General features: G+C 36.2%; 1 protein-coding gene across 1 annotated transcript in view; it reads right to left on the minus strand.

Moving 5' to 3' along the window:
• Positions 1-27,564, minus strand: part of HFM1 (helicase for meiosis 1) — a 95,747-nt gene that overhangs the window by 35,225 nt on the left and 32,958 nt on the right. Inside the window, exons 19-25 of the mRNA XM_071220960.1 lie at positions 25,035-25,115; positions 17,621-17,712; positions 16,099-16,205; positions 15,953-16,000; positions 8,090-8,187; positions 7,873-8,004; positions 5,594-5,679 (exon numbers count right to left, since the gene is read on the minus strand). Of these exons, the coding sequence (XP_071077061.1) occupies positions 5,594-5,679; positions 7,873-8,004; positions 8,090-8,187; positions 15,953-16,000; positions 16,099-16,205; positions 17,621-17,712; positions 25,035-25,115 (644 nt within the window). The remainder of the gene's footprint in view (positions 1-5,593; positions 5,680-7,872; positions 8,005-8,089; positions 8,188-15,952; positions 16,001-16,098; positions 16,206-17,620; positions 17,713-25,034; positions 25,116-27,564) is intronic.

Genomic DNA, 27,564 nt, shown 5'->3' on the forward strand with positions numbered 1-27,564 from the left:
AAGAAAATCTTGGAGGACTTCAAGAAAGATATTGACAGCAACACAATTATAGTAGGGGATTTTAACACCCCAGTGTCAAAGATGGACAGATCTTCCAAACAAAATCTCAATAAAGATATTGTGGCATTGAACAATGCCCTAGATGAAATAGACTTAACTGATATATATATAGAGCCTTTCATCCCAAAGAAGCAAAATACACATTCTTTTCAAATGCACATGGAACATTTTCAAAGATAGACCACATGATAGGACACAAAACAAGTCTCAACAAGTTCAAGAAAATTGAAATCATATCAAGCATTCTCTCTAACCACAAGGGACTGAAACTAGAAACAAATCTCAAGGAAAAAACCCCAAAACACTAAAAAACATGGAGATTGAATAGCATGCTATTAAACAATGAATGGATCAAGAACGAGATTAGGGAAGAAATCAAAAACTTTCTGGAAACAAATGAAAATGAACTCACAACAATCCACACCTATGGGACACAGCAAAGGCAGTCCTGAGAGGGAAGTTCATAGTGATACAGGCCTACGTAAAAAGAATAGAAACATTTGAAATAAACAACCTAACCCTATACCTACAAGAACTCAAGGAACAACAACAAAGACAACCCAGAGCAAGTACAAGGAAGGAAATAACCAAGATCAGAGCAGAATTAAATGACACAGAGACTAAAAGCACAATTCCAAGGAGCAATGAATCCAGGAGCTGGTTCTTTGAAAAGATAAACAAAATCGACAAGCCCTTAAGCAAGCTCGTTAAGGAAAAAAGAGAGAGGACCCAAATAAACACACTCAGAAATGAAAGAGGAGACTACAACTGATACCACAGAAATACAAAGGATTGTAAGAAATTACTATGAAGAACTGTATGCCAAGAAATTTGAAAACCTAGATTAAATGGACAAATTTCTAGAAAAATATAACCTTCCAAAACTCAATGAAGAAGCAGCAGAAAGCCTGAACAGACCAATAACACCTGATGAAATTGAAACAGTAATCAAAAAGCTTCCAACACACAAAAGTCCTGGACCAGATGGTTTCACAGGAGAATTCTACAGAGCATTAAAGGGAGAGCTAATCCCCATCTTCCACAGATTATTTCAAAAAATTCAAGAAGATGGAAGACTCCCAAACTCGTTTTATGCAGCCAACATCATCCTAATCCCCAAACCAGATAAAGACATAACAAAGAAAGAAAACTTCAGGCCAATATTGCTGATGAACATAGATGCTAAAATCCTCAAAAAATATTGGCAAACCACATCCAACAATACGTTAAAAAGATCATATACCATGATCAAGTGGGATTCATCCCAGGGATGCAAGGATGGTACAATATTCACAAATCAATAAACATAATATACCACATAAACAAAAGCAAAGACAAAAACCACATGATCATATCAATAGATGAGAAAAAAGCCTTTGATAAGGTATAGCACCCATTTATGATAAAAACACTCAGCAAAGTGGGAATAGAGGGAGCATTCCTCAACATAATAAAGGCTACATATGAGAGACCTACAGCCAACATCATACTCAATGGGCAAAAACTTAGAGCTTTCCTACTAAGATCAGACACAAGAAAAGGATGCCCTCTGTCACCACTCCTATTCAACATAGTATTGGAAGTCCTAACCACAGCAATAAGACAAGAAAACGAAATAAAAGGCATCCAAATTGGAAAGGAGGAAATGAAACTATCAAGGATGACATAATAGTGTACATGGAAAATCCTATAGACTCCACCAAAAAACTACTCGACCTAATAAATGAATTTGGCAAAACAGCTGGATACAAAGTTAATACTCAGAAATCAAAGGCATTCTGTTACACCAACAATGAAACATCAGAAACAGAAATCAGGGGAAAAAATCCCATTTGACATAGCAACAAGAAAAATAAAAGTACCTAGGAATCAACCTAACCAAGGAGGTAAAACACCTGTACTCAGAAAACTACACAACACTGAAGAAAGAACTTAAGGAAGATACAAGCAAATGGAAGCATGTACCATGCTCATGGATTGGAAGAATTAACATCATCAAAATGGCCAAACTACCCAAAGCGATTTATAGATTCAGTGTAATCCCTATTAAAGTACCAATGACATATTTCGCAGATATAGAACAAACATTTCAGAAATTTATATGGAACCATAAATGACCCCAGATAGCTGCAGCAATTTTGAGAAAGAAGAACAAAGCAGGAGGGATCACAATACCTGATATCAAACTGTATTACAAGGCCACTGTAATCAAAACAGCCTGGTACTGGCATAAAAACAGGCACATAGACCAATGGAACAGAACAGAGAGCCCAGAAATAAACCCAAGCCTCTGTGGTCAATTAATATTTGACAAAGGAGGCAGGAGCGTAAAACGGAGCAAAAATAGTCTCTTCAACAAATGGTGTTGGGAGATCTGGACAGCTACGTGCAAAAAAAAAAAAAAAGAAACTCGATCACCAACTTACACCATACACAAAAATAAATTCAAGGTGGATAAAAGACTTAAATGTAAGTCGTAACACTATAAAAGTCCTAGAGGAAAACATTGGCAGGAAAATCTCAGACATTCCACGCAGCAACATCCTCACAGACACACCCCTAAAGCAAGGGACATAAAGGAAAGAATAAACAAATGGGACCTCATCAAAATGAAAAGCTTCTGCATGGCTAAAGAAAACAGCATTAAAATAAAAAGAGAACCAACAGTATGAGAAAACCTACTTGCCAATGATACCTCAGACAAGGGCCTGATCTCCAAAATATATAAAGAACTCACACAACTCCACTCCAGGAAGACAAACAACCCAATTAAAAAATGGGCAAAGGACACATCTCCAAGGAGGACATACAGAGGGCCCAGAGACATATGAAAAGATGCTTAGCATCACTAGCCATTAGAGAGATGCAAATTAAAACCACAGTGAGGGAGAACCAAGATGGCGGCGTAGGTAGACACACTGCGCCTCCTCGCACAACCAGAACTGACAGAGAATCGAACAGCAAGGGGGACCAACACCAAGGAAATAGAAAATAAACATTCATCCAGACTGGTAGGAGGGGCGGAGACGGGCACCGGGGTGGAGAGGACTCGCGTGGCTGTGGCGGGACTGAGACTGGCGGAGTGTGGGACAAATGGCGCAGGCAGTCCAAGCACTAGCAGACCCTGCGGCCCCACATTTGCACAGATAAACTGAGAGGGCCGGACTCAGAGTGGCGGAGAACGGGGCAGGCAGAGCAGCGGGTAGCACCCCGCAGCACCACATTCGCCCACAGATAAACCGAACGGCGGGGAGCAAAGCAGACCACGTAACCCAGGGCTCTAGCTCAGGGAAATAAAGCCTCAAACCTCTGATTGAAAGCGCCCGTGGGGGTTGGGGCGGCAGCAAGAGAGACTCCCAGCCTCACAGGAGAGGTTGTTGGAGAGACCCACAGGGGCCTAGAGTGTGCACAGGCCCACCCACTCGGGAACCAGCACCAGAGTGGCCCAGTTTGATTGTGGGTAGCGGAGTGAAAGATTGAAAGCCGGAGGAGAGTGAAGCGGGCGCCATTGCTCCCACTCAGCCCCTCCCCCACGTACAGCGTCACAGTGCTGTGACCAGCATTACCCTGCCCTGGTGAACACCTAAGGCTCCGCCCCTTAAAGTAACAGACTCGCCAAGACAAAAAAAAAAAAAAAAATGGCCCAAATGACAGAGCACTTCAAAGCTCCAGAAAAAATACAACTAAGCGACGAAGAGATAGCCAACCTATCGGATGCACAGTTCAAAACACTGGTTATCAATATGCTCACAGACTTGGTTGAATCTATTCGAAAAACAGATGAAAAAATGAAGCCTATGCTAAGAGAAACAAAGGAAAATGTACAGGGAACCAATAGTGATGAGAAGGAAACTGGGACTCAAATCAACGGTGTGGACCAGAAGGAAGAAACAAATATCCAACCAGAAAAGAATGAAGAAACAAGAACTTGGAAAAATGAGGAGAGGCTTAGGAACCTCCCGGACACCTTGAAACGTTCCAACATCCGAATTATAGGGGTGCCAGAAGGAGAAGAGGAAGAACAAAAAATTGAAAACTTATTTGATCAAATAATGAAGGAGAACTTCCCTAATCTGGCAAGGGAAATAGACTTCCGGGAAGTCCAGGAAGCTCAGAGAGTCCCAAAGAAGCTGGACCCAAGGAGGAACACGCCAAGGCACATCATCATTACATTACCCAAGATTAAACGCAAGGACCTACATCCAAGATTACTGTATCCAGCAAAGCTATCACTTAGAATGGAAGGGAAGATAAAGTGCTTCTCAGATAAGGTCAAGTTAAAGAAGTTCGTCATCACCAAGCCCTTATTATATGAAATGTTAAAGGGAGTTACCTAAGAAAAAGAAGATCAAAAATAGGAACAGTAAAAATGATAGCAAACTCACAGTTATTAACGGCCACACATAAAACAAAAACGAGAGCAAACTAGGCAAACAACTAGAACATGAGGGTTGTCATTAAGGGAGTGGGAGGGGGAGGGGGGGAAAGGTACAGAGAATAAGTAGCATAGATGATAGGTGGAAAATAGACAGGGGGAGGGTAAAAATAGTGTAGGAAATGTAGAAGCCAAAGAACTTATAAGTATGACCTATGGACATGAACTATAGGGGGGGAATGTGGGAGGGAGGGGGGTGGGCAGGATGGAGTGGAGTGGGGGGGGGAATGGGACAACTGTAAGAGCATAATCAATAAATATATTTAAAAAAAAAAAAAAACAAAACCACAGTGAGATACCACTTCACACCAGTGAGAACAGCCATCATAAACAAATCAATAAACAACAAGTGTTGGAGAGGACGCAGAGAAAAGGGAACCCTAGTGTACTGTTGGCGGGAATGCAGACTGGTGCAGCCACTGTGGAAAACAGTATGGAATTTCCTCAGAAAACTAAAAATGGAACTGCTTTTTGACCCAGCAGTTCCACTGCTGGGATTGTACCCTAAGAGCCCTGAAACACCAATCCAAAAGAACCTATGCACCCCAATGTTCATAGCACAATTTACAATAGCCAAGTACTGGAAGCAACCTAAGTGCCCATCAGCAAATGAGTGGATCCAAAGACTATGGTATATTTACACAATGGAATTCTACGCAGCAGAGAGAAAGAAGGAGCTCCTACCCTTTGCAACAGCATGGATGGAACTGGAGAGCATTATGCTAAGTGAAATAAGCCAGGCGATGAGGGACAAATACCATTTGATCCACCTTTAACTGGAACATGATCAACAGAAGAAAAAAGCAAACAAAATATAACCAGACACTGAAGTTAAGAACAATCTAACATTAGCCAGAGGGGAGGGGGGAAGGGATAGTGGGGAGAAGGGTTTTCAAGAACTACTATAAAGGACACATGGAGAAAACCAAGGGGGAGGCTGGGAGCAGGGGAGGGAGGTGGGTTTGGCTAGGGTGGGGTAGAGCAGTGGGGAGAAAATGCAGAAAACTGTAACTGAACAATAAAATAATTGAAAAATTGAAAAATAAAAGAATTCACATAAAATACAAGTAACATTAAGAATAAGTGAACATTAAATACCAGTTCCAGTTCCCTTGCATCTGTTTCTTCTATTTTTTTAAAGGAAGTCAAACCTGCATTAACCATTGCATTTGACAATGTTATACCTGTGGAAAAGTAATCAAATAGCAGTTTTTAAACAACCCATTTTAAACTAAAGCTACACTTAAGTATGTAAATGTATTAGTAAAAAAATATTACAGATCCAGGCTAATAATTAATTTTTAAAGTTTTTTAAATGTTTTCAGTTAGGTTAGTTGGGCTGTGACATTATGCAGTTGTTTGTATTTGCTTGCTTTACAAAAGAAAGAGGAACTCTTTGGTTTATATGACAACTCGGTCCTTAGTTTTATCATATGTCATCCATGTAACAAGTACCAAGAGACATCTATTATTATACTCATGTTTGAAAAAGGCAACATGATTCAGGAATGAGAATATTGCTTTACGAAGGTATGGTATTCTGAGCACTTCTTAGAGTTCTTTTTCTGTCTGTACGTAAATCAGATTAAGTTTTGTCTTCTGCCTAAAATTTCCAGTGCCTTTCCACTGAATTTAGAATAAAAGGACAATTTCCTCACTATGGCCAAACTCCCTGACCTACATGATTTGACCACAGCCTACCTCTCCCATCTAGTTTCCTACCATTCTCCTCTTGCTGAATATTTTCCAGCCACACTACTTTAATTTTGTTACTTAAATATATCAAGTTCGCATCTATCTTTCAAACTTTTTTTATACTTTAAAAAACTAAAATTTAAAATTCTTACACTCATGAATGAATTTAACCAAATCCTCAAAGAGAAGATATTGTCAAAAGTATAAAATTCCAAAATATTACCACTCTGTCTAAGGCACATATATTACTGGTGATGGTATGTCACTCCTACTTCCTAACTCATATCCTTATTCTTTCTTGGGAATTTCTCTTACTAATTCTTAAAACACAACTCCTAGTATTCATAATTCCTTAATGTTCATTTCCATTTTCTCTCAAAATTTCTCCTGAATTTTTTAGTTTATAATCATGGTTGAAAATCAATGTATATTCTTTATTTCTTTCCTGATGTTCTATAAGAACCTAGATTTGCTTTTTTGTTTGGATTATCTCACTTTTCTATGATTAAATGTGGGAAACTGTTAGCATTCAACAATTTGGAAGGTACAGACACCCAGACTGTCAATACTGTAATGTCAGTCAGAAAGACTGGCTTTTTCAAGTGAAATGAAACTTTTATTAGTAACCATTTGATCTAATTTTAAATTTTTCTGTAAACTATTATTTCCTAAATGTTGTATGGAAGCTCCTTCACAATTCAGAAATCTTGTCTTTGTGGGATGCGTGTGGCATGTGGTTTGCCAGGACTTCTGTAGGAAGATGACCCTTTCTTTATATTAGGATTCTCTCCTCCAATCTGACCTTACTTTCACCAGCCAGACCCCACCTTCACTCCAGCTCCCAGCACTGGTCAGCATTCTTCCAACAACTGATTTCAAACTTCAAGAAAATAAAAAGTAGATCTTTGTTCTAAGTCTTAGAATAAACGCTTATTACTCCTTAGAGACTAAGGAGTAATAAGACAATCTCTAATGACCCTTTATGTGATTTTTTAATATCCCCAAGATACACATAAAATTATAAAATTAACAAGACCGTCAGTCATGGGATAACAACTCTCGAGTTCTATCTAAAGAGGATTAGGGTCACAAAGCCAAAGGCACCAAACTGGAAAATTCCAGGGTGCTTTAGTCATTTCCTACTCTTTGTAAATGGCACACTCCAGAGTTTTTTAGTTCATAACTGAAGTAGACCCCAACAGACAGGAAACAGGCATAATTTTTTTTCCTGCAGAATCTCTATGAAGATCAGCACTAATATCATACTGTTATTAAAAAGACAAAGTTAAGATATAAATAAGTGGCATAATTTTCTGTAGTAAATTATAAATGACCAGGACTATTAGCTCAATACCTTGTCATTGAGATCAAAGCAAAATAGTCGTAAAAGTGGAAGAGAGAGCAACACACAGTTACCTCGGTACTAAAATGGAATTTCACTCTTGATTTCAAAACAAATTTAAAATAACAGCATTAATTCTTAGTAGGTTTCCCAACTGATTTCAAATGAAATCATTTAAAACAGAGCAAATAAAAATCAGTAAGTACAGTACCTCATTTAGTCCTGCTAAGATGGTGCTTCCTTGTAGGTCTATAATCACCATAGAATTATGTTTCCTAACAGCAAAATACAAAATAAATTGTAGACATTGACGAACTGCCTGCCTGTATTTGGTACCTACCAATTTTTTCCAGCTGCTTGGACACATGCAGAGAATTTTCCCAAAGTTTACATCTAAAACATTTAGCTAAAATCAAACTGTTCAATAGTACAGCAAACTTCTTTTCTTGAAGAGCCACAAACTCTGACAACCCTAAAAAAAAGTTTCCAATATTAAATCTAGTATACTAGGTTTACCAAAAAAAAAAAACTGAAAAAACATTAATCCTGTAACATACATTTTGTAATCCGTGAGCCACTTCTGAAAATCTTCGCAGTATCTTGTGTCAAAGCAAAGTCTTGTATGGGAATGCATCCTAACTGAGCTTGAATAAGACTGGGGGAAAAAAGAAACTTCTTTATTTTCTTTTAAAAATTATTATCTTAATAGTATTTGACATCACTGATGGAAGTTTCTCTTCTTAAAATTCCTCTCTGCCTTGATTTCTTTGACACTAACTACATGATTCTGTATCTCATGTCATTATTGTTGCAAGTCATTTTTTACTTCCTTTTCCCAATCTCCAAAAGTCCAGTTCTCATTTCTCTACTCTTCTTTATTTACCTCTCTTTCTCTCATAAATCTTATTTCTTCTCAGGACTTTCATTATAATCTCTAGATTGATAAATTTCCAGTGCTTACAGGGCACTCTCACTTAGACTTTTTTTTTTATTATTTTGAGAGTATGTTTATTAAAGAAGGGAACAGTGAAACAAAGGAAAGGCTAAGGATAGGCTAAGCAACAGGAGAGAGCCTAGGCAGGGCTGAAACGTTATAGGAAAGAAGTGAGCTAAGGCAGGGCTGCAGTTAGCTCACTGAAATGTCAGAGAAAAGGGAGACTTGAGGACACATTCAGGCGTTAGCCCAGAACAAGCTGCCGCTGCCTGCTGCTCCCAGGGTTGCAAGTTTCATGGGGACCCTTAGAGTTTAGAAGAAATTTCACATCCAATAAAGGAGTGGGTGTGCTCCAGAAAGAACCTGCTAGACTACTTTTAAAATCTTAACACATCTAAAATTTTTGTCATATTCTCTTCCAATACAGTTCTGTCCTTGGGTTTTATTACATGTAAGTATTATAGAAAAACCATACAATCTGTAAAATCAACAAATATGTATTAAGTGCCTATGAGTAACAAGCATAACTTAGGTGCTAAGGATTTTGTTCAACATATGAAGGTCAGTAACATATTAGTTAATTATTAGAAATCAGCAGCTGCTTGGCTATAAAATTTGAGGGGTATGTGGTAAAATGGAAGAGAAGGAGCTACCATCCACTGTGCCTACTATATCCCAGGTTCATTACTACCTGTTTCGCCTGTTTACTTACCTAACTAGACATTGATATATAAATAACTCCATGGATCTAACTAAAATTATTAGACTCCCATGTATCACTCTTTTGTGGTCTCCTGATAAGACCAAAAATAGTCACACATACAAAGAGAACAGGTGGAATAGTTGTATTTCATGAAGTTTTAGCAGACAATAAGTGAAAAGAGAAAGAAGCAACCAACTCTCTTCTTGGAATGGGTGCATATAGCTAAAACTAGAAATTACTTACTTTGGCTCTAGCATATGCTTCTAAAAAGCATATTTTCTATCTGATAGCATATTTCCTATCATCTATTAAGAAATGGTTCTAAAGTTACATGGTTTATTAACCAAGAAGTATTAATGGAAACCTATGGATGGGTGCTTTTAAGTTCTGGATAAATAAATTCTTTTGTGAAGCTATTCTGGAATGTACAAATGCGAAGTATGCATAAAATTACTAGATTGCAAATAAGACTTTTAAAGTATTTATATTTAACAATATGTCTATTAATAAATAGCACACTTTTTCAATATAATTCTTCCCTATAAGAAGCCTTATTAAAAGAAACAGGAACAAAACAGGAATGGGAGGGAGAGCAGGGATTTGGTCCATAGTTACAGAACCTTGGCAGAGCAGTCTGTCTCTCTCCACCAGATAAGGCTAGTCTGAGCTTGTCCTCAGTAGAAACAGAAGTCTCACAATGTCAGGTGAGGTGGCACCTCTGTCACCTCAATGAATGAGAGCGAAACTGCACTGTAGTTAAGTAATGATTACATTAGGGTTACTGTAAGGATTAAATGAAATAAGGTATTGATTCAGTTTGGATTAGGTTCAAGTATGACCAGACTATAGTGGCTTAAATACAAATGGTTTATTCTCTATATGAAAGAAATCCAGAGTTAGGGAGTCCAGGGCTTGGTATGGTGGTCCTACAAGTCACCAGACAGCCAGGATCCTCCTGTATTTTTACTTGGCCATCTATGGCTTCCATTCCTAGGCTGTCTGATGGTCTAAGATGGCTGCTGGAGCTCCAGTTATTACACATTCACTCAACACAGCATGTTGCAGGAAGGTGTGGGGGTGGGGATGAGAAATGATGCCCTATTTACTGCCTGAGTAAATTTCCTTTAAGCAGCCTTCTAAGGAAGACTAACACAACACTTCTGCCAATATCTCATTAATTGGACAAATCCTAGTCACAGGGCTACATCTAGCTACATGGTTGACTGGGAAATATAATCTTTTCCTTGTGTAGGTAAGAATAGATATTGACACAGTCAGTTAGCAGTGTCTATCAGGTATGTAAAGCATCTAATGCAGTGCCTGGAACACAGCATATATTCAATAAATGATTGTTACTAGTAATTATCATCATTGGTTGAGCCAATTAAGATTTTTATCTCAGCTTCCACAGTTAGCAAACTAATAAAAATGATACCAGAACTTTCCAAAAGACTTCCCTGTCCTGGCCAAGTCAGTGAAGGAAGGTTTGTTTAGAAAAGGCCTGTGTACAAAAAGAGCAGAAATCCTTCAAATGAATAAAAGTTAAAGATGTACTATAAAGCTGTACAACTCTCTCTTGAGAGAAAAAAGTTATTCTGAAGTTATTTTTCTGCCTAAACATGCCCAAAGAATCAACTGAGAGAAAAGATCAAGATGGCACATAAAGCCTTCCATATACTTAACTTCTCTTCAAATTTCATGAAATGATGGACATACTCGTATGATTATATGTTTATGTGATCATATGCCCATTGATAAAACTACAGGAAATCAAGAGGGTATAACACCGGTGGTTCAGAAAGCTGAATGTTAGAAATAGATCTGTGAAGAAGATCAAATCCATGAGAAAAACAAAACTGGAGAATATTATCCATAATACATGCAGAAGAATTATTAGATCAAGAAGGGTAAAGGGGCCAGTGACTGTGGTGAACTAAAAGTAGTTGCTGCCTCTCTAACCCTGATCCCAAACCTATTTTTACAAATAAGTGAGAAGGAGGTTGATGGATTCCTGAATCTAATCCAAAAAGTGTGAGAAACTCCTTGCTGGTGAAACACTGGAAACTCGACCACTAAAAACAGTAATAAGGCAAGGCTGTTTGCTCTCTCTCTGAAACTAGGAAACAGTATACTAAAGCAGTGGTCTCCAATCTTTTTAGCACCAGGAACCAGTTTTGTAGAAGACAATTTTTCCACAGACAGAGGCAAGTGGGTGGCTTTACAGCCTGCCACCAAGTGCAGCTTAATCATTACTTGCCGCTCACTGATAGGATTTTGATATGAACCTGCAAGCAGTTGATTAATTATGGTCTCTGTGCAGTAAATTTGCAGCTGCTCCCCAGCGCTAGCATCACTACCTCAGCTCCACCTCAGATCATCAGGCATTAGATTCTTATAAGGAGTATGAGACCTAGATCCCTTGCATGCGCAGTTCACAGTAGGATTTGCATTCCTTTGAGAATCTAATGTCTCCACTAATCTGACAGGAGGGGGAGCTCAGGTGGTAATGCCAGCAACAGGGAGCAGTTGTAAGTACCAATGAAGCTTCACTCACTCACCCGCCACTCACATCCTACTGTGTGGCCCATTTCCTAACAGGCCACCTGTCCATGGCCTGGGAGTTGGGGACCCCTGTTCTCTGAAGGTTTCATCCACAAGTTAAGGAAAACAGAGCTAAAACTATTAGAGCCCTGGTTAATGTGGCTCAGTAAATTAGGTGCCAGCCTGTGAACAGAAAGGTCACCAGTTCAATTCCTGGTCAGGGCACATACCCCAACATTGGTGGTATGCGAGAGGCAACTGATCGATGTTTCTCTCATACATCAGTATTTCTCTCCCTCTCTTTCTCCCCTTCTTCCCCTCTCTGTAAAAATAAATAAAAGCTTTAAAAAAACTATTAGAAATCAAGAGAATAACTATTAGATATCATTCTTGTCCTGATCAGTATGGTCAGGTGGTTGGGCATCTTCTGGCAAAGAGAAAGGTTGCCAGTTCGATTCCTAGTCAGGGTTGTGGGCTGTTAGGGAGTGTGCAAGAGGCAACCAATTGATGTTTCTCTCACACATCCATGTTTCTCTCCCATCTTTCTCCCTTCCCCTCTCTCTAAAAATAAATAAAATCTTTAAAAAAAAATGAAATCACTCTTTATAAATAAAATAATTATCTCTCTAGGAAATTCCAGAAAAACAACTGGAAAACTACTAGTACTATTAAGAGAGTTCAGGGAGATAGCCAGGTAAAACAACCAAAATTCAAAAACCAGTAAGTAGTCTTCCTATATACCATTAATCAATGATCATAAAATGAATTATTATTCAATGTAAAAAAAAAACTGTTCACACTATCAAAATGCCAAGAAATAAACCAACCAAGAAATGTAAAACCTGAAAATTAAATATAAAATGTCATAGAAAGACATAAAGATCTAAATAGATGGAGACAATATTCCTACATAGAAAGATTTCAAAATTATAAGAATTCTTCTCCAAATTAATCTACAAGGCCAATTGCAACAGGGCTTTTTATATACCTTGATAAAGTGATTCTAAAGTTCATAGGGAACTAAAAGTTCATAATAATCATATGGAGAAAATGGCAGAAATAGCCCAAAACATTTTTTACAGAACAATAAGGAGGGTCTTGCTTTAACAAAACATGTAATAAAAGAAAAGCAAGTAAAACAATGTGGTATTATCACTGCAACAAAATAGGCTAACAGTAAATATTTATTAAACATTGCTGAATTCTTTAGGGGACAAAGTATAATTAAATTCTTAACTCATACCACATACAAAAATTAACTCCAGATAACTTACGAAAAGCCTACAGGTAAAAATGAAATGATTTTAAAGTATTAGAAGAAAGGATAGGAAAAGTCCTATGATCGTAGGATGCATAGCAGAGACTGCTCTCCTACCAACATTTATTTTCTCTTTTCTTCTTAATAGCAGAATCCCAGTTTTAATCTAGGCACATATCACCAAGACATTTCCCAGTCCCCTTTGCACATAGGTGTAGCCATGGAACTAGGTGCAAAAGTGATTCTGGAACTTCCAAGAAGTCTACTGAAAAGAGAGGATACTCAAATGTAATATCTGAAGCTCTAGCAGTCATTTTGGACAATGAGGTGACCTTGAAATAGAAGTCATGTGTGGAATGGCAGGACAGAAAGACAGAAAACCAAGTACTGATAACACCATGAAGCCACCATATCTTCCTTAGACTATCTACTTTTAGTTGTCTATTCTGTGAGAGAAAGGTAGCCTATCTTGTTAAACTATTGTTAATACATTCTATTGCTGTTTGACATAGTTGAAGCTACTCTAAGAAACACAGGATATAAAAGACCTTCCTAACAAGACAAAACCTAGAAGTCATAAGGAAGAGATTAGCATGTATGAGTTTATAGCAATTTAAAACTACTATATAAAACCAAATAACATATGTATTCCTTCCTAATAATAATTCCCTCCTAATAATAATATTCCTTTCTATGAGCTAAACCAAGCACTTGACATAGCATATCATTGCATTTGTGATTGCAAACTGGATAAAAGTCATATTCCATTCTGTATAAATCCAATTATGTATATTCCCCTCTAATTTTAACATACAGCTCTTTACTCTTTAGATTAGCAAAAGTTCAAAAGTACAAAACAAGTATTGGGAGCACGTATGAAAATAAGTCACTCTTTTTGCACTGTGGGATAGAAACTGTTACAGAAACTTTTTCAAAGGCAATTTGGCATTATACATTAAATCTTTTAATGTTTTTACCCTTTCACCCAGAAATCCTTGAAAAATATGATATAAATATAAGAAAGTCCATTTCAGCACCATTTATACTAGCAAAAAATTGTAAACCATCTAACTCTTCATAAATACAAATTACAATATATACTGTAGAATGCATTGCTATTAAAATATATTGCTATTAGAATTAAATGAGGTTGATATGTGTACATAATGTAGAAAAATCATCATGACATATCCTCAGAGCAATAACTATAGTATGAGCTTGCTTATATAATAGACATTACATATGTTTATTAGCACACCTATATGTGCTAAAATAAACTGAAAGGAAATAAATAGAAAAAATTCACATCAAACCACTGATATTATTACTTCTGGGGAAGAAATATAGAGGATCAAGAGTGACCTTAGTTTTTGCTCTATAAATTTTACTTTTGACTCTTTAAAAATAAATCCATGCCTTACTTATATAATATAAAACAAGAAACAAATGAATAAGAAAAGAAATCACTGATTTGGAAATACATCCTATGAGTTAAAGAAAATAGCTAGTGCTGAAGGCAAAAGACCTGGGAATTTAAGTTATGAAAAAAAATAGCCTTAAAGTAAAGGGCAGGAACTTGAAGGATAAAAATTTTAAGTTAAAAGGATTAACATCTGAAATTCAGCAAAGTAACAGGGATATGAGGGAGACATAAAAGTGGTAAATATCAGCTATCATCACCCACCAAAAGACCACATTCTGGGTTAAGAAAGACCCCACACATATTCTCTCTCCCTAGCCATGCTCACATAGATGCATAAAGGTGGGAAATAATAATGGGAAACAAAATTATGATATGCATAAAATCCAAAAGAATGTATGACCCAATTTAAGGCAAGATAAATGAAAGTATTAAAATTGCAAATGGGAAGGGAGTTCTCAAGAAGATGCACATGGAAAAACACCTTAATTTGACTCAACAGTTGATGCAACAGAGTATATCAGAAAAAAACAAAACACACACATTGAATCCAAGAGATCTAGGTTCTAGTTCTAGCTCAGTCCCCAGTATAGCAGCATAATGTTGGGCAAGTCACAACTCCTCTGGGCATCACTTACTTCACTTGTAAAATGAGATGTTTAGGCTATAATGGCCTTTAAGGAGTTGGAATTTCTAGAGAAATATAGCTAAGAAGCAGAACATTAACTTCTGTTGTCCAAGCTATAAGTTGGCCTGAGGACTCATACACAACAGTAAGAAGTTTGTTTCTGAGACAGCAAGGCACTTGGGAGACAAAAGTCAATGAGATGTCAGGAAGCATCCCAGAGATGAAGTGACCTCCTTTAGCTAGGGAGGGAAAAAAATTATTTGGCTAACTGGTTTAATTGAGAACATAAAACACCATTTTACCTGAAACTGCATCATCTAAATCAAAAGGTTTAACACTAGGATCTAAATACCGAGAACACCGAGCATTTGGCATATTGATTGCATTTGTGATTGCAAACCTGGTAAAAGTCACTACAAGTTACAATATAACCTGTTTACTCTTCCAATTACTGCTCCTTCATATAAACTTCCCATTCGTGGCCATAAATTCATCCCAGTGTCATATATGCATTCCATTATCCATGCTTTTGCTTTTACTATTTTTTGTCTCCCAGAATGCCACTATCATTCAACAGATATTTCTTACACGTGTTTTCAGACTGTCCATTATGTTTATATGCATGGCTCCCATTCAGCCTAACCTGAAAGCTCCTGATGATAAACATATCTTCTTTCTACCATTTACGTCGACTCAACAGAACACTCTCTTATTGTCTGTTGGTTTAAAAAAATTCAAAACTCATCTATTTGAATTAAAGTCTGAGCTTTTAGAAATTAATTTCGCATCTACATTCAGACTCATTTTCATACAATTATGTTATTTTTTGTATGAAGAAAAAATTTTAAATGAGTTTTAAAACTATTAAAAAACCTTTATAAATATGAATCATGAACAGGTAGTATTTTAAGACATCACACATTGAATTATCTTTACCAATTTACTTTCATTTCTCTTGTTTTAATTCTTCCTTCCATAGGAAATCTGTAAATAAAACCACAAGGCAAAATTTTTATTATTATTAGTTACTTTAGCTAAATAAAACCTTTTAAAATTATTTAAAATACATTTAATTTCTGTACCTGATAGTTATTTGACTTGGATTTTTGTTCAAATTATTCAGAGTTTTCTTTTCACTTATCCGTAATTGTACATCTAGAAATTCCTTGCAGCTGGCTATTATTGTGACCTATAAAATTTCAGCATTTGTCCATTTAATCATGTCCATTCTTTACTTCTTTCCTCTCATCCACTTTCTCTGCATTTATTTATTTTTCATGTTTCCTTAGGACAACCCAGGATAATCATTTGGCATTTAGAGTTAAAAATTTGCTTTATATGTTTTGCTTCTTTAAGGATTCATTCATTCATTCATTCATTCATTCATTCATTTACTAACAAATGTTTACAAACACTTGTTATATGCCAGACATTGTGCTAGACACTGGAACCAAGACTGAGAAGATTAACTAGATAAACTTTAAAATATTCAGCCTGGTACCTACTACATAGTAAGCCCTCAGTAAATGTAGCTTCTGATACCACTACTATTACTACTATTACATTATTATTCACCTTCCTATAGTTTGCAAATTATTATCTCTATTGAGGCTAACTTTGTAAGGTAAAGAATGCTTTAGATATTACAGTTCTGCCACATGACTTTGAGCAAAGCACTCTCTGTTCTGGTTTCTTGCATCTGTAAAATGAAGCTAATACCTATTCTAATTCTCTTACACGTGTACTGAACTCAAAATCAGAAGAATTAATATTAACATTAGAGATTTTTCTACTCTTGGTTTCTTCTTAGATAAAATTAATTTAATAGGTAAAAAAAAGCCTACTTTTCACCAATTTTTATGCAATTTTTGGTATAATAATCTTACTAAAATAGTCTACTTAGATATTTTAAATAAAAACGTATGGTTTAAATTTAGAAATAAATATAAATACCTTGTCTCACAGTCATGTCCCCAGTAAAGGGAAAAAGTACCGATACAATTACCAGGTACCAACAACATAACTATGGTTCTATTCACTGCTGTAGCTGCAAAGTTACTACCATCATTCGTATCTTAATATAAACTGTTTTTAATTCCATTTTCTTCACAATCAGTTCTTTTTTTCTGGTCTGTCACCAATACCATTCTATTTCTATTATTATTATTCTGCGGCAAAAGGTTTAGGGAAGAATTGTAAGTACGTGGCACATGTGTCCCTCATTGTCCCTCACTCATGGCCGACTTTCCTAATATATCATGCCACATCATTTCTCAACATATTATACTTGGTAGCCACTACTAATGTAATTGGCATTTTCTTGTAAGCTGAAAGGTAGTTGCCAGCCCTACTTTGCATATGTATATAAATTTTCTTAGTCCTCATACAGAGATACAACTGAAAATATATTCTAAGGAGTAATACTATTGCATATTGCATGATCAAATGTATATAAGGAGGAAGAAGACATAAGCACTATTATAAATGCCTCCTTTTCTCCTCACTCATTCTTAAATTACATGAGATATACAAATTAGTTGTTCCCCCCAATATTATTCTATACTATATCATTATGTAATTATTTTCTAGTGAAAATTAATTTACCAAATCCAGTAAAGTTTCTTTTCCACTGATTGTACAAAATTTCTTCACTGTTTCAAATGTAATATAATACCAAGCCATCAACCTTCCTGTCTCTGTGGGAAAAGATGGAAAATAAACATTTATCCCAACCACTGAAACAACTTGCTTTTTCATGAGTTTAACAAACTTTTAAAAATTATTTTATTATTGTACAAGTACACTTGTCTGCATTTATACCCCACCACTGCCCCCCACCCCAGCCATCCCCACCTCTCTCCCCTGCTTCCACCTCCCCTTGGTTTTGTCCATGTGTCTTTTATAGTTGTCCCTGAAAACCCTTCCCTGCTCTCCCCCCATTGTCTCCTCCCACCTCCCCTCTGGTTACTGTCAGATTGTTCTTAATTTCAATGTCTCTGGTTATACTTCGCTTGCTTGTTTGTTTTGTTGATTAGGTTCCACTTAAAGGTGAGATTATACAGTATTTGTCCCTCACCACCTGGCTAATTTCATTTAGCATAATGCTCTCCAGTTCCATTCATGCTGTAGCAAAGGGTAGGAGTTCCTTCTTTCTCTCTGCTGCATAGTATTCCATTGTGTAAATGTACCGCCGCTTTTTTGATCCATTCATTTACTAATGGGCACCTAGGTTGCTTCCAATACTTGGCTATTGTAAATTGTGCTATGAACATTGGGGTGCATGGGTTCTTTTGGATTAGTGTTTCAGGATTCTTAGGGTATAATCCCAGCAGTGGAATTGCCGGGTCAAAAGGCAGTTCCATTTTTAGTTTTCTGAGGAAATTCCATACTGTTTTCCACAGTGGCTGCAGCAGTCTGCATTCCCACCAGCAATGCACTAGGGTTCCCTTCTCTCCACATCCTCTCCAACACTTGTTGTTTATTGATTTGTTTATGATGGCTGTTCTCACTGGTGTGAAGTGGTATCTCATTGTGGTTTTAATTTGCATCTCTCTGATGGCTAGTGATGCTGAGCATCTTTTCATATGTCTCTGGGCCCTCTGTATGTCCTCCTTGGAGAAGCGTTAGTTCAAGTCCTTTGCCCATTTTTTAATTGGGTTTAACAAACTTTTCTTTAACATCTATTCTGTGCCCATAATGACAGCAGGGACAAAAGACATACCAGAAAATCTAGAAGACAGAGTCTCTGAACTTATAGGTTGGCTAGGGAGATAACCAGATGCAAAATAACTGGACTACAGAACAAAGTCCAGTTAATGATAATATTTACATATACCAACTTAAATACAGAGGAAATTAAACCTAAGAGAACGGTCAGTGTGGGATGGCCTAATAGAGATAATGGGTCTTGAGCAGGATTTAAAAGTAACTAATATTTCTTGGAAGAAAGAAAATAAAACCATTATGACTTCAGGAAAAAACGATACTTGCTTATCAAAAGAGTAAAGTTAAAAAGACTATCATTATGAGAGATATGACTTGAAAAACACAGGCTTGATCATATGCAAGTTACTTTACCAGCTTCTTAATGTAAAGTGAGAATAATAGAAACACGTATCTCATGTGCTTATTGTAAAGATTAAATGCAATAACACATGTAAAGTATTTAGCAGAGTGTCTAATATTTAGTGTTGCCTGCATCTATTATCAAAACATGATGAATGATAGACTACAGAGGCCCTGAAAGAGCCTAGAAGTGCTATCAAAGGAGTTTACACTTTGGATTTGATTTGTAAAATAAGAGAATCACTTAAAATTCTTGAGTAATATTTTAAGTAAATTGGGGTTTGAATATAAATTGTTTTAGAAACAGAATATTGGGTTGGGTAGGGGTGTGGGTAAAGTGGGGGTAAGTAAATGGAATTCATTTAAAAGGTTACTGGTTTCAATTACAATTTGTCAAAAACATTAGAAAGAATTTCAGGTCTTGTGAAGCAGAAAAGAGCTGGGAAGAAGAAATGGCATACTGCTTCTCAAGGAAAGAGCTAACATTTATGTATGTACTACAGATTTTGCAGAAGGAAAGATTTTGACATTCCATCAGACTTAGATAACTGCATGGTACAGAAAACAGAACTAAGAATCAGAAATAAAGAACTAGCAAGACTAGCTTAAAAGCCACTTTCTCAATTAGGAGGCTGGTGAATACATTCAGCCAAAATGTGAGTAATTCAGTGGTTCATAAAATGGAGCTTCTGAGAGCAGTGTGTGAGATATGAAGAATGTGGTTATCAAGCAAACTAATACATTAAACTTTAGGGTATATTTAAAGATGTTCTTCTTATCCTAAGTGTTTATAAATTAATATAGGCTATCTCCCTGCTAGACAAAATGAAAGGTTTTGGTAAAAAACATGATACTTGCTGGATTTTTAGTCAAGATAGAAGGAATGAAAAGAATTTTAAAAGATACACAAATGAAGGGAAGAAATAATGAGGCAACTTACTATCAATATAGCTATTGAATGATGAATATACTTATAGTAGCAAATTCAGGATATTTCAAAGTAAAAGTTATCCAGTTGGGGGTAGGGGTAAAGGTAGAGGCCATGAGAATGCACCCCTCACATCTCCTACTGCAAGAAGTGTCTCTGACTAATGGCCCCAGCTACTATGTTCTGAATGCATCACCATGTTCACACCAAGATCACACTTCTCAAAGACACACCAAACCAAGGACTAAGTGTGGCAGGAGTATCAGGCTAGGTCTGTAAGATAAAGGACCCCTCTGATAGGCAATTTTAACTTGAAGATTCCCCATCAGCTTTGCCAAATGCTTTTAGGACTTCAAATTCCTCTTTCCTTCCTTCTCTCCCTCCCTCCTACAGAGGTTCCATCTACTACCCAGTTTATTAACTTTTCAAGCCTCTTCCAGTTACATACCATTTTCAGAACATTAATCCTTCTTAAATTCATACAAACTAATAAGACCTGGCCTTTTGAGCCCTTCTCTTGTACACATCACCAGGCAGAATAACTAAAAGACTCAACAAGACCATAAACATACAAAACATTTTATCTATGTTTTTTGTACATATGACAAATTTAAAAAGCAAAAACTGTATGAAGCAGAATTAAAACACAGAGGCTAAGAATTTAAATACAAAAAGAAAAGATAAAAGAAAATATGGGTAATATATAGGGACAAGAAATCATAAAAAATAATTAATTAGAAATACTATGTAAGGACTTCCATCTACTAATGGCAGGATAAGTAATTATGAGTCAACCCTCCTGCTGAATGCAACTAAAATAGCTAAATGAAATGCAGAAAGTATCTTTTATAAAGCATCAAAGAACTAATAAGATATTTATCTAGAAGAGGGCTTAAAACCAAAGGGATAAACACACATAAAATATTTACAAAAACTGATCACAAAGTAGACCATAAACCAAATCTCAACAAATTTCAAAAGACCATAATCCTACAGAAAATGTTATCTGTTCACAAAGCAACTATATCAAATATTAAGAACAACAAAAACAAAAAGCTAGAAAAGATAACTTAAAAAGATAAATAAAATTTTTCTGTATACATACAGAAATTAAGAATTACAGTAGCAAAAAATCCATAGATAAAAAAAGAAATCATACTGGAAATTAGAAAATATAACAAACTGATTGATAATAAGAATACTACAACTCAAACCTAATAAAAATTCTTAGCCTAAAATAAATATTCTTGTTGTTTTTTATATAAATATGTATTTCCTGTAAATATACAGTATGTGTATTCCTATAAATTCTTGAATTCTGTAAAACTGCATACTAAATATAACAGAGCTTATGAAAAAAAATTATTGAAACAAACAACTAAAAAATCCATACAACCTTGTAAAAACACTAACCTAAATAATAATCCTAATAAAAATACTACCATGGTTAAAAAGGCATGTTAAATTCCTCATATAACTGTACATACATAGGTATAATATGTTGTGGGGTTTTTTTAAGTAGCTGGATGATATAGGGTATAACAAGAGACTGCTGAGTATAAACACAAAGAACAAAATGCCCAAAGAATGGGCACTGCATAATACATACTTTCAAGGCAAAAATACATGGCCAACCTAGGCCCAGAGAAGGATTGGGTAAAAAGGCATCATGTACAGAATGTATTCCTCTGAGAATAAGTTATGTTCAGCTATATTTATGCATTTTATGTTAAATTGCTATAATAATGAAGTCAATATTATACTCCAAAAAACTTCTAATCATGAGTGCTGAAAACTATAAAACTTTATTTCTGTCTTCTACTGTACTCTAAATAGAATAAAAGAGGGAGCATAACGATCCAGATAATCAATGTTTGAATAATTTAGAACTGGTGAAAGGATATGTACAAGTTATTACAGGTTTTGAAACAACACAAAGATTTGAGCATTTCACTCATTTGCTAAAAAGTCACCAGAATCAGTGAAGACAAATTCTATGCCTGTCAAAAAGCAGCTCTAGTTTTTGCCCGTTGAGTATGATGTTGGCTGTAGGTCTCTCATATATATGGCCTTCACTATGCTGAGGAATGCTCCCTCTACTCCCACTTTGCTGAGTATTTTTATCACAAATGGGTGCTGTACCTTATCAAGTGTTTTTTCTGCATCTATTGATATGATCGTGGGATTTTTGTCTTTCCTTTTGTTTATGCGATGTATTACGTTTATTGATTTGTGAATATTGTACCATCCTTGCATACCTGGGGTGAATCCCACTTGATTACGGTGTATGATCTGTTTAATGTATTGTTGGGTCTAGTTTGCCAATATTTTGTTGAGAATTTTAGTATCTATGTTTATCAGCTTTCATCAGTGACATTGGCCTACAGTTTTCTTTCTTTGTTGTGTCTTTATCTGGTTTGGGGATAAGAATGATGCTGGCTTCATAAAAAGAGTTTAGAGGAGTCTTCCCTTTTTTTGTATTTTTTGGAATAGTCTGTGAAGGGTAGGGGTTAGCTCTTCCTTAAATGTTTTGTAGAATTCTCCTGTGAAACTATCCAGTCCAGGGCTTTTGTGTCCTGGGAGTTTTTTGATTTCTGCTTCAATTTCACCAGCTGTTATTAATCTGTTCAGGCTTTCTGCTTCTTCCTCTTCATTCAGTTTGGAAGATTATACTTTTCTAGAAATTTGTCCGTTTCACCCAGGTTTTCAAATTTCTTGGCATATAGTTGTTCACAGTAATTTCTTATAATCCTTTGTATTTCTGTGGTATCGGTTATAATCTCTCCTCTTTCATTTCTGATTATATTTGGGTCCTCTCTTTTTTTCATCTTGATGTTTCTGCTTAAAGGCTTGTTGATTTTGTTAATCTTTTCAGAGAACCAGATCCTAGATTTATTGATCCTTGAACTGTTCTTTTAGTTTCTGTGTTGTTTAATTCTGTTCTGATGTTGGTTATTTCCTTCCTTCTACTCACCCTGGGCTTTGTTGTCATTCCTCCAGTTCTTGTAGATGTAGGATTAGGTTGTTTATTTGAAATGCTTCTATATTTTTTAGGTAGGCCTGTATTGCTATAAACTTCCTTCTCAGGACTGCCTTTGCTGTGTCCCATAAGGTTTGGCCTGCTGTGTGTTCATTTTCATTTGTTTCCAGGAACTTTTTCATTTCTTCCTTGATCTCATTATTAACTCATTCATTGTTTAATAGCATGCTATTCAATCTCCACGAATTTGAGTGTTTTTGAGTTGATATGTCCCTAGAGCAAGGGACATAAAGGAAAGAATAAACAAATGGGATCTCATCAAAATAAAAAGCTTCTGCATGGCTAAAGAAAACATCAGCAAAATGAAAAGGGAACCTACTTTATGGGAAAATATATTTTCCAAAGATGCCTCGGATTAAGGGTTTGATCTCCAAAATATATAAAGAACTCACATGACTCCACTCCAGGAAGACAAACAACCCAATTAAAAGATGGGCAAAGGACCTGAACTAACACTTCTCCAAGGAGGACATACAGAGGGCCCAGAGACATATGAAAAGATGCTCAGCATCACTAGCCATTAGAGAGATGCAAATTAAAACCACAACGAGATACCACTTCACACTGGTCAGAATGGCCACCATAAACATGTCAACAAACAATAAGTGCTGGGGAGGTGGTAGAGAAAAGGGAACCCTACTACATTGTTGATGGGAATGCAGACTGGTGAGGCCACTGTGGAAAACAGTATGGAATTTCCTCAGAAAACTAAAAATGGAAATGCCTTTCGACCCGGCAATTCCACTACTGGGATTATACCCTAAGAACCCTGGAACACCAGGTCCAAAAGAACCTATGCATCCCAATGTTATAGCAGCACAATTTACAATAGCCAAGTACTGGAAGCAACCTAAGTGCCCATCAGCAAATAAGTGGATCAAGAAACTATGGTATATTTACAGAATGGAATTCTACGCAGCAGAGAGAAAGAAGGAGCTCCTACCCTTTTGCGACAGCAGGGATGGAACTGGAGAGCATTATGCTAAGTGAAATAAGCCAGGCGATGAGGGACAAATACCATTTGATCCACCTTTAACTGGAACACGATCAACAGAAAAAAAAAAAGCAAACAAAATATAACCAGAGACACTGAAGTTAAGAACAATCTAACAGTAGCCAGAGGGGAGGGGGGAAGGGATAGTGGGGAGAAGGGTTTTCAAGAACTACTATAAAGGACACATGGAGAAAACCAAGGGGGGAGGCTGGGAGCAGGGGAGGGAGGTGGGTTTGGCTAGGGTGGGGTAGAGCAGTGGGGGAAAAAATGCAGAAAACTGTAATTGAACAATAAAATAATTGAAAAATTGAAAACTAAAAGAATTGACATAAAATACAAGTAACATTAGGAGTAAGTGAACATTACACAGTGGAATTTTACACTTACACAATGAACATTACACTTACACTATGGAATACTACACAGAAGGAAGAAAGAAGGAGCTCCTATCCTTCATGACAGCATGGATGGAACTGGAGAGCATTATGCTAAGTGACATAAACCAGGCAGTGAAAGGCAAATACCATATGATCTCACCTAAAAGTGGCACCTAATCAACAAAACAAATAAGCAAGCAAAATATAACCAGAGACATGTAAATAAAAAACAAACTGACAGTAACCAGAGGTGAGGCAGAGGGGATAAAGCGGGAAAAAGGAGAAGAATCATCAAGAACATGTATAAAGAACACATGGACAAAGCCAAAGGGGGGAGTAGTGAGGGGGAAATGGAGACAACTGTACTTGAACAACAATTAAAAATAAAAATAATAAAAGTTGGTAAATAAAATAAATATATTATAATTTACAAAAGCAGTTCTATAATTTTATAAATAGGATTCTTGTGAAAGTTTATCATGTTAATAATGATTCCTTGTTGAGGATGAGATCACAATTTAACTTTACCATCACTTAAATTTAGTACAACAAAATTTCTTACTTAGTATTAAGTAAACAATTATTAAATTTACTAGTAATGATGGAAAATTTACCAGTTGGTTTGAAATTAACACCTTCATCCATTGTTATCAAGTCCAGAGATGATAAATCATTCAGATTCTTCAAACATAATTCTGTTCAATTGTAGAAAACACATTTTTATTTTAGTAAAATGAGGAAGCAGCACAAAATAGAATTTATTTTTAAATATGCTGAAGTTGTGTTTCTGTTCTTTAGTGGAAAGAACTGTAATTCCTATTTAAGCAGTAAGAAAAAAGCTCATTTAAATTAAAGCTGAGTGATATGCTAAAAAGATTTTCTAACAGTAACAATAATACAAATAATAAAAACACCACTCAGTAAGCAACTTGGAGCTTTTAAAATAATACTTTATTACCTCATTTAATCCTCAAAATAACACAATAAGATAGGCAGTATTAATATTACTTCATGTACAAGTTAGGAAACTAAACAATAGAGAGGCTAAGTAACTTGGTGTAGGTCTAAGTAACCACTGTGTTATATGACTTTCAATAAGAGTGGTTTCCTTTTTTTTTAAAACTTTTATCAAAGATATATACACACAAAGTATAGAATCACATAGTTCTAAAAGAATTGTTCTAAAAAACACCAGTCTTTCCTCTCTTCTGAGTTTGCCACTCTTTTGAAGAAACCACTTATGACTATTTTAGCCGATGCTTTTTGTTTTTACAGCAGCATATCTGAAAATGCCGCTATTTACTACTTGGAAGGAACCTCTGAAAAGGAAGCAATACAAGTCACTCTCTCTGATTGAAGGGGAACAGAGCAATTACAGTACCGTGCTGTCCCATGCTATGGAAACAGTTCACAGCATAGTGGGATTACCACAACCTGTTCAAACTAAAGTAGAGTAGCAGCTCACAAAAACACAGCCTGGAGAAGGCAAGGTTCTTTGGGAAATAAGAACATTATTTGGTTTAAGAACATTGCTTAGGCAGCTTGATAGTTTTAATTGTTTTGTTAAGTAGGGCTTTTGAAGTTTTTGCTAATTTTCTTATTACCCACTATTAACTTAACATTCAGTAAATTAATCGGCCAAAGAAGAATGCTTATTATATGCTGAGCACTATTCTAATCTTTAGGTTTATAGTAGTAAGACAAGGTTCCTTCAGAGCTTTTTACTGAATAAAGCAACCAATACACAAATATAAATAATATAGTTTCAGGTACTGAAAAGTACTATGAAGGAAAATAAAGCTGAGAAAGGACCTAGAGAATGATGGTTTTTTAGCTTTTAACTAAAGTGTATGTACATTTCTGATATAAAACTATGTAATTTCTGATGTAAAGGATACAGTCATCCTAAATTTCAACATATATAAATACATCAGCTTTCCCAAGACACATGAAAATATCAACACCAGCATAGAAATCATTTTTCCTTCCTCTCTGTAAAGGTTGGTTCAAGTAAGTAGTCCAGGAGAGCCTCTGTGGGAAGCTGATATTTGAACAAAGACCTCAATGAAATGAAGGTGCAGGCCATGTAAAATTTGTGAGAATTCCAAGAATAAGGAACGGATAGTGCAAAAAACCTGAAGTGGAAACAAGCTTCATGCATGTAAGGACCAGCAAGACAGCCAACTGGGAGAGTGTGTAGAAGAAAAGAAAGTGACAAGGAAAGTGACAAGGAAAGTGATAGGAAAGTGACATTTCCTATACTATTCTTACCCTACCCCTGTCTATTTTCTACCTAACATTTATGCTACTTATTCTCTGTACCTTTATTCCTTTGCTCCCCCTCCCACTCCCCTGTTGATAACCCTCCATGTGATCTCTATTTCTGTGGTTCTGTTCCTGTTCTAGTTGTTTGCTTAGTTTGCTTTTGTTTTTCTTTTAGGTGTGGTTGTTAATAACTGTGAGTATGCTGTCATTTTACTGTTCATATATTTTATCTTCTTTTTCTTAGATAAATCCCTTTAACATTTCCTATAATAAGGGCTTGGTGATGATGAACTCCTTTAACTTGACCTTATCTGAGAAGCACTTTATCTGCCCTTCCATTCTAAATGATAGCTTTGCTGGATAGAGCAATCTTGGATGTAGGTCCTTGCCTTTCATGACTTGGAATACTTCTTTCCAGCTCCTTCTTGCCTGTAAGGTCTCTTTTGAGAAATCAGCTGACAGTCTTATGGGAACTCCTTTGTAGGTAACTGTCTACTTTTCTCTTGCTGCTTCTAAGATTCTCTCCTTCTCTTTAATCTTGGGTAATGTAATTATGATGTGCCTTGGTGTGTTCCCCCTTGGGTCCTACTTCTTTGAAACCCTCTGAGCTTCCTGGACTTCCTGGAAGTCTCTTTCCTTTGCCAGATTAGGGAAGTTCTCCTTCATTATTGGTTCAAATAGGTTTTCAATTTTTTGCTCTTCCTCTTCTCCTTCTGGCACCCCTATAATTCGGATGTTGGAGTGTTTCAAGATGTCCTGGAGGTTCCTAAGCCTCTCCTCATTTTTCTGAATTCTTTTTTCTTCATTCTTTTCTGGTTGGATGTTTCTTTCTTCCTACTGGTCCACACCATTGATTTGAGTTCCAGTTTCCTTCCCATC

The sequence above is a fragment of the Desmodus rotundus genome, chromosome 3 (genome assembly GCF_022682495.2).
Source record: "Desmodus rotundus isolate HL8 chromosome 3, HLdesRot8A.1, whole genome shotgun sequence".
NCBI classification, from domain to species: domain Eukaryota; kingdom Metazoa; phylum Chordata; class Mammalia; order Chiroptera; family Phyllostomidae; genus Desmodus; species Desmodus rotundus.